The 12615-nt window shown below is 45.3% G+C and overlaps 1 protein-coding gene across 1 annotated transcript in view; it reads right to left on the bottom strand.

Annotated features, from left to right (window-relative positions):
* Window positions 1-12615, bottom strand: part of syne1b (spectrin repeat containing, nuclear envelope 1b) — a 100819-nt gene that overhangs the window by 76259 nt on the left and 11945 nt on the right. The window contains 19 exon segments of the mRNA XM_031580345.2: window positions 212-364; window positions 682-846; window positions 1272-1474; window positions 2837-2857; window positions 3060-3156; window positions 3565-3733; window positions 3829-3941; window positions 4138-4302; window positions 4779-4916; window positions 5176-5283; window positions 6436-6468; window positions 6881-6931; window positions 7634-7743; window positions 9040-9236; window positions 9502-9683; window positions 10064-10156; window positions 11108-11128; window positions 11692-11775; window positions 12302-12397. Coding sequence (XP_031436205.1) covers window positions 212-364; window positions 682-846; window positions 1272-1474; window positions 2837-2857; window positions 3060-3156; window positions 3565-3733; window positions 3829-3941; window positions 4138-4302; window positions 4779-4916; window positions 5176-5283; window positions 6436-6468; window positions 6881-6931; window positions 7634-7743; window positions 9040-9236; window positions 9502-9683; window positions 10064-10156; window positions 11108-11128; window positions 11692-11775; window positions 12302-12397 — 2199 coding nt within the window.

Below are 12615 nucleotides of genomic sequence, written 5' to 3'. Positions count from 1 at the left end.
TGTGTGTGTGTGTGTGTGTGTGTCTTCATCTATGAGGAAGCTCACCACCATACAATTCCACTTACAGCGACTGCTAGAAAGTCATGAGGATCACTACTGGAAAACACATATTTTATTTGGAGGCTTTCCAGTTCTGGCAACTGAAATGGAGAGGGCATGCCATATGCCATACTATGTGCTAGAATCCACACGTTAGCGAGGCGTACACTACCTCCACATCCTGCAGAAATGTCCTGATGTTCAGGAAAGACACTTGGACTGGAGTGTTCAGTTTTTCATTGGCTGCGTCCACATAGGCCTTCAGCATGGAGATGCTCTCCTCGTAGTCTTTCCTCAGCTTGTCCACCTCGTCCACTCTTGCATACTGCAAGACACAAACACATCAGTCCCGGTGACTGCTGCTTTAATGGGTATGTGCCACTGCCAAACAATGTGCTCTTCACTAATTTACAGATACACATGAACCTTAAAACCAAACTCAGCATTTCTTTGACATACAACCCTATCTATAATACAAATAGCATCCCACTTCTACAGTGACAGCCACATACACAATACATTGTATTGTGCATTATGATTGTGTGTCACTTTGATTAAAAGCATCTGCCCAATGAATATATGTGCCTCCTGAGGCTAAATTAGAGAAAGATTACTGAATAGTGAGATTTGTTACGTGCGTACGTGTTTGACTTTGACAAAGAGCTCTCTCCATCTCCCATTGAGCAGCAGGAGCTGCTGTTTCAGGTCACGAGAGACTGTCTCGTCGCACGTCTCAATGAGAAAATTCCCTGCGTCATTCATGTCCATGTGTTGCTGGATCCAGTGAGGAAGGTTCCGGAAGAATTCCTTTTATTGAAGAATGAAAACAAAAAAGGGACATTAGCATGTTATTTACATAGCATCAGAAAAAGAGCAAATTGTGAGTGTCATTCACTTTTACAAAGGTACTTCAGAAAAATCCTGTCAGCTGATCTATTTATGGAACAGTCAGATGGCTCTATCTACCATCCCACACAGGGTTCTCTGAACAATTTCACAAAAAGCACACACTGAATAATTCCAGTTAGAAGGACACACTGATTCACAGCCCTCAGACTTCAAAACAGGGGCAGAATTACAGGAGGTTATGACACCATTATGGCCTTTCCCAAACTGGGATATCATGTGATGCTATTTCATGGCATAAGTACTCCATAAAGCCAACTATGCCAAAAAAAACACTTCTGGAGCGTCTCCAGAAACCAATTGTGTCACAGAGGTCTTTCCCTCACCCGCTTGTGGCCCTCGGACTGGTTGAGCATCTGCTCGCCGTCCTCGAGCCAGGCCTGCAGGCTGGCCACCGTGCCGCTGTACTTCTCCCAGTTGGAGATCACCTCCTCCAGCATGCTGCGCACGCTGCGCACCTCCACCGCCAGGTTCCTCCATTGCGCCGTGGCCTCACACAGGAACTTATTCACCCCCTCACCCTCCTCGGCTGAGGAGAGACAGATCGAGGTGAATCACTCATCGAGCCACAGGACACGTTATCAGATTATGCAGGAAATTAGAGGTGCACCAAGACTGCCACTGGTGTGCTAGTGCTGGGCTGATACTACTACAGAAATACTTCTGTGTCGTGTAGACCAGGGTTAAGGGTATAGTTTAAGGCAGGGGTTTTCAACCGGGGGTCCGTGGCCCCCTGGTGGTCCGCGGCGGCATTGCAGGGGGTCCGCGACATGAGCCTATGTTGATCAGTTCACCATTGAATTTTTTTATTTTTATAAATTCGCTTTGATATTTCAACACATTTCAAGATTACTCTTGAATATCGTGAAAAATATTGAAGAAATTACACTGACAAGTGCTACAGGCGGAATATGTGCGCAGGGGAGGGGGAGTGGCGACTTTTAGTGATCTACCCTAATAACTGCACAGATTTAAGTGTTATAGGCAGAATATCTGTGCGGGGGGAGGGGGCGTGGCAGCGGCGGTTACAAGCACGCGCGTGCAGGCACATCAGTGGGCCGCGAATTACTTTCTAGTCAGAAAGGTGGTCCCTGGGACAAAACCAGTTGAAAACCCCTGGTTTAAGGTATAAGGGTTTGGTGTTTTACACAGTTTGAAGATCAGTGCGTAGAGCTGAGACAAGTGCTAAACAAGAACTTATGCCTGTAGAGTGGAATATATTAGAAATATACCGGTAAGCTACCTTTGCTGAACTTGTTAAATATCTTGTGCTCAGTAACTGGATGAAGGTAGCAGGGCATTAGAGGTGGGCGCAATACATATTGAATCTTCTTTATTTGTTTGTATAGGGGGTCTAAACAGTTCTATGGGTGACATGACACAGTAGTCCATCAGTGAACCTCACGGATGTCTCAACTGAGTGATAACATTTGCTCCACGGATAAGAGGTCTCAAACTAAAACTGAAGCAAGCATGAGGTTATCACAAGGGAAGTCTCTGTTTTATGCCGTATGCGCTATAAACTTGTAGTTAGCTGAAACAATTCTACCAGCATTGGCTTCAGCATCTTTCATATCTTTTAGAAACTTCAATTGATTCAGAAACTTGACCATTTTTGCCAATTTTATGTCCAAGGTTATGTGTACCACATTATGTGCTTGCAAGTGCACCGTGCACAAAGGCCAACAAAGTCATCTGTAGCTGGTCCATAAACAGTTAGCTGGAGACCCCCATCCCAGTTGTTAGAGAGTGCAGTCATCACAGAGAAAAGTGTGGTATTAATTGATTTTCTTTTTCATAGATTGTAATGAAGAGCTGAGCCTGCAAGGACAGAGAGACTACTGGTACCCTACATCCTACAGAAGGTTCATTTAGCGCTATGCTAACTTACCTCTCCTACTGTTCTTAGTGCCTACAACATGAAACGGACAGTTAGCCTGTCTCCTACATGAGGCTGAAAAATAAAACAATTTCATCTCACACTCACAAACAGAAGGAAACAAATGCTGTTATTGGGCGTCCAGAGATAATTAGCAATACTGAGTAGCAAACACTCACATACACATGCTCATACACACAGTGTTAACTGGAATAGAAAATGGTGGCCAGCTTACCTGTGTTGTCAGATTTGACATAGACATCAGCAGCTTGTTTCAAGGACCTGAATGTTGTGTCGTATTGCTCAAAGAACTTGTGGCCCTCGATGAAAGCCTGTTAAGACAACCCAGACAGAAGAGATGAGGGAATGTTCTACTGGACCCAAAAACTCAGCTCTGTCCTCCTTCATCACACAGCTCTGTCTGCACTTATCTCTGACAGTTAGAGACTCGCAATAATAATTTCACTCTTCACTAAAATGATCTTTTGGCAGCTTACAGTGTATTTAGCAACTAGCAACGTGGAAGGAAAGGGCATTAAAGATCCTGATGCTTCTAACTGAACTGATCCGCATTGCCGATCACATTTGTGTTACAGGTGTCGGGTCTATGGTTTAGATTGTTTGGTTCTGGAAACATGATAGTTCTGTAGAACACAGGCTATAGACTGGTGGTGAGTTTGTCTTTCAGAGGTCTATCAGTGAGTCTACGAGGGAGGTGGTTGTCAGGGTGGTGAACTCACAATGTAATTCTGAAGCAACAGCTCCACGGAGTCTCTTCGACCGTACTTTACGATCCAGGTCTTCAGCTTTGACTCGGCCAGGATCAGGAAAGCCATCAGACGGTACTTCATTTCCCAGAATTCCAGTTTAATCACATGCACGTGAGATGAAGTGGACACATAATTAAACCTGTAACAGATAACCAGAAGTTGTACATCAGATATCCATTTCCATGTTCCTCTGTCATGCCACAGACCATAACGAAGCCTCAGTTATCACCACACCTCTCGGCCAGGTCCTGCAGCTGCTCGTGGGGGACTGGGACGCCATTGACAGATCGGTCCTTGTGGATCTGCTGGAAGGCCTGCCTGTGGCCCTCTAGGTTCTTCAGCACCTCCTACAAACACACATGAACATTCAACACGTAAAGAAATATCCACACAAATATATACATAGAAGCACAAATGCACAATTGAGGACATGCCGTAACTATTAAATACTGTACAACAATTAAGAACGCAAGACATTTTCACATTCATGTGCCAATGTAGCCATGACATGGATTTCTTTCCAGAATGTTCTCCATAACATACTCTGTGCTGCTCCAGTTTCCTGTGTATGATATTGGCGGTCTCCTCATGTGCCTGCTGCAGGGGTATGTCCTCCCTCAGGGCGATCTCTGCCCGGTGAAGCCACGCCCCTATAACTCCCAGAAGGCCCGGCAGGGACTTGTCCAGGTGGATGTGCCAGTCCAGTAGCTGCAGAGGTGACGAAACAGCACAGCTCATTACTCAGTTACTTTTGTGTTCATTCGTAGATCACGCTGCAATATTGTTTCTCCCACATGTCTAATCTGATTCAGTGCTTCTGGTTGATGGCTATTTGGTATTTCCCAATACCCCACTGCCCCAGTGAGTCAACATCACAGTCGCGGCCAAATAGAGAGGAAGCCAGCAACCCTGCTCTGTCACATCATGTTATGTGGACGCATACCAAAACATGGTTTGACAGTGTGTGTGAGACTATTGTTTCTCTTGCTCTCTCTCTCTCTCACTGTGTGTGTGTGTGTGTGTGTGTGTGTGTGTGTGTGTGTGTGTGTGTGTGTAAGTGTGTGTAAAAGTGTGTGTGTGAGAGAGAGAGAGAGAAAGAGAGAGAGAAAGAGAGAGAGAGAGAGAGAAAGAGAGAAAGTATGTATGTGAGTGAGTGTTTTCTGTCTGCATTAAAAGGTTCTTACTCTAGCTGCCACTCTCTCCCAGGCCTGTTTGACCAGAGCCTGGTCCACAGACAGCTTTCCGTCCCGGTGCACCGGCAGCAGCAGTGACTCCGTCTGCCTTTTCTTCATCTCGTACTGAACTCGGAAGCCTTTGAACGCCTGTAAAACAACACAGAACAAGAACCAATCAGCTCCTCAGTCACTCAGAGACGAGCCTAAAAAGACACCACAACTGCATATGACCGCATCACAACAGATGGTTCCAGTTCCTACAGACATAAGATAAACAGAAATGTAACACTACACAGTAACATGGTCAGGTTAAAGTGAAATGTGTTATCATTTGTCATCATAATGGTTTTGCACATTAGACTTACCAGTATCTTACAGTGAATTATCTGCCATTGGTCTGACTCACCTGGTACTTATCGGCTAGGCTCCCCTCAGCCCCCTGGACCCTCAGGATGTCCCTCTCTAGTTGGTCCAGCCAGTTCTTCAGTTCCCGCAGAACCCTCCTCTCCTCTCTCTGAGGAGGAAAGAGCGATCAAGGGGGAAGAGAGGACGGATAGAGAGGTGAGAGAGCCATCACTTGTCATCACTCTGCTCTTAACTGCACAACACATGTGCCACTACAATCACAACAAACACAGGACAAGGAGTACTCAAGTGGCAAACATGGAGGCTGTGACTGAGACATAGAAATCTATAGAAAATGACAGAAGAGAGTACAGATACAAACCCTGCCTACAAACCTCTGAACACTAAATTGACAGTGGCTCTCTAATTTAATGTCTGACAATATGAATCATCACCAGAGTTGTATTAGCTTTCATATTTCATGCCATTGATGATATGTGAGGCTACCTAGCTGTGAGGTTACTCACAAATAATGTTTAGGGTGGGGTGGGGGGGGGGGTGGTTCCCTCACACAGCCTCTAAAGCAGTGTTTCTCAACGGGTGGGTCACAGAGAGTCTCTCTTCCTTCAGAATGTCAACTACTTTTGTAGAAAATATGTACATAGTAGCTTTAATTTTGAAGCTGAGTCATTCCTCAATTACACAGGGAAAAGGGGGAGCTCTCGGAAAGAGGCAGAGAAAGTTCTGCGTGAGCAGCAGATGCATAGGCTAGGCTAGGCTAGGCTACTGTAGGTATGAGAGTCCAAAGTGTTGGCTGGAGTAGTGCTGTAATGTGGGCGGGGCGATCTTCAACTTCCTAACTGTCTATAGGATGCCGCTGGTAGACTAGTTGAATGTGCTAGAATTTTTAATGCTGTTAGAAAAGTAAAATGTTTACTTAATTACTGTAGTAATATTGCTGGGTGACATATTTTCTCATAATTTGCCGTTAGCATATGACTGAGATTTGTCTAACGAGCTAATTTGATGAAGAATATAACGTGACGTTTGTAACATCAAGTTGGGCAAGAGGTGAAGCTAATAGTCCCCAGATAACTCAACAGTGTGGTAAAAAAATATTTTAAATTGATCTGATGTCAGACTTAGGCTAATGTGCTATGAATGCAGGGAGATGCATGTTTATATTTATTTTATAGTTTGAATTCTATAAAATGTAGGTTGCAACTTAATGACCATGGGAAACTGTGTGTCCCAGGGCCCAACCAGTTGAGAACCACTGCTCTAAAGCCTGTACCTACAATATGAACTCCATAGAACATACCTCAAACATTAGCTCTATATCCTGTGGATCAAACTGTCCAGGAAAGCAAGACACACAGAGAGACGCAAACAACAACACAGTCCAGGCGTTAGCAGTGAGAAAGACAGAAGTAATGCAGAAAGAAAGCTGCACTGCAGTTTTTGAATGTGTCTGAAACGACAGACCCACTTTGCAACCAGCATTGTTTTATTTTGTTTTACCTGCATAGCTACATCATTACCACACACGCACCCCACAGCATCTCTTTGAGGTAAACACAAGAGCTCACTATGGTACCCCGTCCTCATTAACAGATGAGTAATGTGTGGAGGAGGTGCCCCAGGCAGGTGGTGCTGCTGCTGGTGCATGTGGTTATGATGTAGCAGCAGCAGGGGTGGCATGGAGGCAAAGTGGGAGCGCACACAGCACTCAAGCTCATGCCGGCTTCAGAGAGCTCAGCCCTTACCTGCAGCGTGGGGATAGAAAGAGCAAAGGTTGGAATGGAGCGCAGAACCAGCTACAAACACACACGCACACACACACGCACACACACACACACACACACATACGCACATACGGACACATACGGACACGAGACAGGGTGAGAAAGAGATGAAAGATGGAGTGAGTGTGTACGGTGCTGTAGATGAAACCAGGTGGCCTACTTCTGAGTTAGACGAGCACATCATTAGCTTGTATGGAATTACAGTGTGGTGAAAACTAGCACCTCAGCATAAGCAACCAAAGCATTAGCATGTGAAGACAAGCACATACAGCAGAGCACGAGTGCAATACATCACAAGCACATGAAAGCAGTAGTGCACAAAAAGTGGTGTACATACTATTTGTGTGGCCATGTTGGTCGTTGGGTTATGATAGTTTATTCTAGGACTAAAATAAGAGGTCTCCATATGCTGTAATGGCCTGCTTCTCACCACTGGCTTTAACTCAGTGAACTTCAACAACACACTGCCCAGGGATTCAGGGCCAGTTCTTCACACTGGTTACCACCTGACCAAATTGCCCCTGGGATACTGTCCCTATAAAATGCATCCTGGCTATAATGAACAGACAGTAATAGGTTGTAATAGCATATTGTCAGCATTGTGAACACTGTGAACTTGAACACTGCGCGACCATGACAAATTAATGTATTTTTAGTGGGGTGTTGTGAGAGACAGGTGGTGGGAGCCAATAGGACGAGTGGGATGCTGAGTACCTCCTCTGGCTGTCCATCTGTTTCGGATTGGTGAAGGTCTGGGTAGTGCTTAAGAAACTGGGCCACGTAGGTCATGATGGACTTCTCGTCTGGCTTGTCCACATCCACATCTGTAAGGGAAGACAGAGACAGGTCACACACCACTGCAGCACAGTCTCCTGTCAGGCAATGCACAAGCACACGCATACACAGCATCTCACTGGAATACTAACACAGGGATTCTGTATGAGGAGCAACAGGCAATGTGTCACAGCATTCTGCCACTGATAACAACCAACACTCCAGTGAGGAGTCGTCTTGCACTTTAATACATTCTAGGCATTTCATTTTGAAAATATCCTATTACTGCAAGATCAGCCATCCAGGTAAAAATGAGAAAAGTCATTAGCAAATGTCAGAATAAATGATACTACTACAAGCACTACTTTGTTCTAGTGAGTTTTAAAATGTGATATTTGTACAACAACAGACAAGAGCGGGGTATGCAAGCCAGAGCAAACACACATCACTGAAATATCATCTAGGAAATGCCTGCTGGAATGAGTCTGACAAATCAGGGAAGCTGAACAAATAGACGTATGGTGGTTGCGGCAACAAATCCTTTCCATGGTGACAGGCTTGTGACTAAAATGGAGGGAAAGTGAAACCAGTCATAATCCAACAGTCAACTACACACTGAGCTCCACATCTAATGACCACTGTCGCCACACTGCGACACAGACGGAGCAATGAACACAAGCTTGGATGTCATGGTGGGTTTTTGCTTCAGGGAAAACAAATTGGGGGCTCATCTTATGAGGCTGCTGACCCTCTACTCCCATAACTCCGCCTGGTTCTCAGTCGCCATGGCAGTGTGCTCATTATGGGATGCCAGAGCTCAGCTACATTCTGGCTCCAGCTTCCCATGCAGACTGGCCTACTAAAGGGACTGTGAATCACACGTACACACACACACACACACACACACACACAAATACACACACACACACACACACACACACAAATACACACGCACATACACACTCACCCTAATGAGGCCTGAGCACTTTGATCCCTAAAATAATTGTGCAGTGTCTGCTTGCAATGTTTTTAGTCCCCAGAAACAGTTCGCCAATAAACAAGGGACCATTCAGTAAACAAAACCAGCAGTAAACCGCTCTGCTCAGCCAATGTAGGGCAGGATTTTCCACAGCCTGGCTAACTTAGGAAGAGCCACTGGGTAAAGTATGATAAAGTCAACACAGATATCTTAAAGCCCAACCACTGGTGCTTCCTCCAAACCAAACAAAATGAAGGAAGAGATAAGGCAGAGAGGGAGAGAGACAGAAACTAGAGTGGAGAAATAAAGGGACAGAACGACAGAGCGAGACAGACAGACAGACAGGAGACTGAGGGAGGAGAAGTACCTTCAGGGTCCAGTAAGCGCGGGATGCCCAGCTCCGTCTCGGCCACAGAGAACGCTTCCTCCAGGTTCTCACGGTTCCCCCTCCTTCGCACCAGGTCCATGTCCACCAGATCAGGGCGGATGGAGTAGATGACGGAGTGGAACGCCACGCCACTCCGCCAGCTTCGCCCAAAGTCCTTCACCTCGATACCCAGGCGGCTGCAGGGGGAAATGGAGTTTTGTACGTGCGCCTCTGCTCAGGCCTTCATGATGCACTTGTCAAAGTGCATCACTTTCAAAACTTCAAATCATTTGTTTAAAGTTGTGAGTGGTGGGGAGGGTGATACAGTTTTGTATGTGTGTGTGTGTGTGCGTGTGTGTGTGTGTGTGTGTGTGTGTTTGTTTGTGTGTGTTTGTGTGTGTGTGTGTGTGTGTGTGTGTGTGTGTGTGTGTGTGTGTGTGTGTATTGGGACTCTTGACATACTTGGCCGCAGTGCACTGCACCCATCTCAGCAGGGCCCTCTTGGCACTGCCCTGGAACTTGGTGACCACCTTCCTCTTCATGGGGGGGCTGCCGCCCGCATCAGTGCTGGCCATGCTGTCCACAGAGGAGGCGCTGGAGGACAGAGCCTGCAGAGCTGGAAGGTTACTGGTCAGCTCCTCAATCTGAAGAGAGAAGGGGAGACATGAGCCATGAGCCGTGAGACATGAGACATGAGACATGAGACGTGAGCCGTGAGCCGTGAGCCGTGAGCCGTGAGCCGTGAGCCGTGAGACATGATGTAATAAAAAGATCGATAGCATGTAAGTGTTCTGCAATTTCAGAAAAGCCAACCTTGGATTATTTAGACTGATTACAATCTGAATGAGAAAATTAGCAATTTTATTAGCATTACTTCTAAATGCTTTGTTTTTGGGCTCAGTGTTTACATAGATACTTAAACAGCATCGGAGCTTAAAAGGCCTTCTGTGCTCCAGATGCATAGTGGAAATTTACAGTGAACTACTGACAGTGATAGTTTTAGGATATAATCTATTGCCTTCACCTGGAAGTAGAGGATGATGGTCCATAACAAGCCCAGGACAATAGATGGCCTCCCGTCAGCGATATCGGTGGCATTTATGTTGACTAATTTGATCTGTAACCAGAAAAAAACAGAAAACAGAAAAATGAAACTCACTACATGGCAATTAAAGGACACCCTCAGATTCAAGGGCATGCACTTAAGCCCAAACACTATGAAAGTCAAATGACGTGACGTGACAGTCTCTTCGTGGGGGCACACAGTCACCTCCCTAGAGGACTTAACACCATTGATGATTCAGCTCTGCTGACCCTCTGGTGTCCCGCTCTCAGGAAGCAACCATAGCCAGCGGTTTGGTGCAGCAAGCTGATGACTTATTTGAGCGATGACGGTGCGTTAGCAGGCCGGGCAAAGAGTGCAAAAGCACAGGAGACAGAGAGACCTCTTTTCTGTCGCCAACAAATCAACCGCAATCGAATATACTTCTTGTCAAAGAGGCTACATTCCAGAAGATGGACGCGCTTGTGTGGTTTTTCTGACAGGGTCTGTACGGGCCATTCAACAGTGCAGTAAATAATGCAGCCTGCCAAGCAAGTGTATGGCTGGGATAGGAGGCAGTGCATTAAGATGTTTCACAATGGTAGCATCAAACAGGACATCAAAGCATTTCTGTGCATAATTAATTGGTTTTAGTATGCAATCATTCAGCCATTCTTTCCGACATGCTTTTAGCCATTCCTTCCGACATATGATATTATCGCTATACATCATTCATCATTCAGCACTCAGCCTTTCATAAACATGACACCATATAAAGTTAACGATTCATTCTCCTGACAATGTCATTGTGTACTGCATGACTTCATTTTGCCCTCTTCGTCATGTGCAACAGCATCACATCATTCAACCTTTCACTTATATGTTAATGTGTTAATAACTTAAATTATGCAGTTCAGAACGATCAGCATCAGCCAGGATGAAAAAGGACCAGGCTATTCAGACGGATGCAGTTAGCAGCATCAGAAAGCAGATGAATGAACAGGATGTGATGTCAGCAATACTGACCGGAGATCCTCTGTACAGTGACTGAGGCATAATAAGAGAGTGGGCGGAGTTAAAGACAGGAAGTGATGTATCATTAATCAAAGCTGTGTGATCAAATACGACCACCTAGAATGCAACATGGCCACAACACAGCCAGTCAATTAGGCCCCATGCAGTCAGAATGTAGTCATGCTACTCTTTCAAACACTGCAAAGGGACATTTCTATAACTTTAAAAGCCCACTGAACAGGTTGAGCTGAAAGAAACACCATACAAAAATATCACCCCTGAATGGAAGGAACCTGCTTTGTACGCTACTCTAGTTTTATAGAAGAATAGCACTTAATCAGAAATCAGCCCTGGACTTCAGCAGATTTTGTGAAATACTTTAAAAGCACCAGCCCAGAGACTGAAGACATACAGTTTCTGTAAAGACACATCATACAACATGACAGCATGACAGCCTTGCCTTCATATACCTCCATTAAAACAGAAACCAATAGAAGAAACACGCCCCAGCTCTACAGAATCACCAGCAATACATGACTAGTCAGCAGCTCTGGCGCCGTGGAAACAGCAATCTGGGCTGTGGGCCCCTTCCTTACCCTCCGTCCCTCCAGGAACTTGAGTGCGGTGCCGATGTTGGACACCCAGTGGATTCTCTTCAGCTGGCGGCCCTGCTCACACGGCTGAGAGGAGACACACGGGACTCACAGTTAAAGCCAGGAGAGGATCCATCCTATCCATCTCCATTCTACATCAACTATCATTGGCAGAGGTTACATTTCACAAGACGTTTTGACAGATTTAAAACTGATTTAAAATCCTGTACTTCTTGTTTCATTTTCTATGTAACTAGAGCAATAACTCACAGTTAGGTCCATACTCACTCAAATACAAAAAAACATAACATCACCACCTCTCTCCTCAAGCGATAAAGATTTTTTTTTTTTTCAAAATTCAAAACACCACATCCCTTCCAGTTAAACTGTATTATATTTTATAAGGTTTCTATAAAGAAATGGGGTGGAAAACAATCAAACTTAACCTGGACATGGACCCTCAATACTCCACCCCAAATTATTTAAAGACCTAGATGTTTGTTTGACAGTTTTGTCCATTTGTTACCTCCTTAATGTTGTTGTACTAAACTGTAAGCCCTTGCCAATATCAAGGAGATGCCAAGGATGATTACAGAAGGAGGCAGACGCTCACCAATCTCTGTCCTGACAGCACCTCCAGCAGCGCCAGCAGCTTCACCCCATCCTTGATGTCCTCAAACAGGTCGTTGATCTTCTGTGGAGGTTTGCACTGTGGGGATAGAGGGAGAGAATCTGTGTTCAAAATGCTGAATTGAGTAAAGCTTTGTTTCACCTGTGAATATTTATCAAAGAAGTCTCTTCTGTCCATCAGCAACATAATGGCACACACACACACACACACACACACAAACACACACACACACACACACTCACAGACACACACTCACACACATACACACACATATGGAAGCTGCCTACTGCTACCCC

This window comes from Clupea harengus, chromosome 14 (genome assembly GCF_900700415.2).
Source record: "Clupea harengus chromosome 14, Ch_v2.0.2, whole genome shotgun sequence".
NCBI lineage: Eukaryota > Metazoa > Chordata > Actinopteri > Clupeiformes > Clupeidae > Clupea > Clupea harengus.
This window is presented reverse-complemented; position numbering and strand designations above follow the sequence as displayed.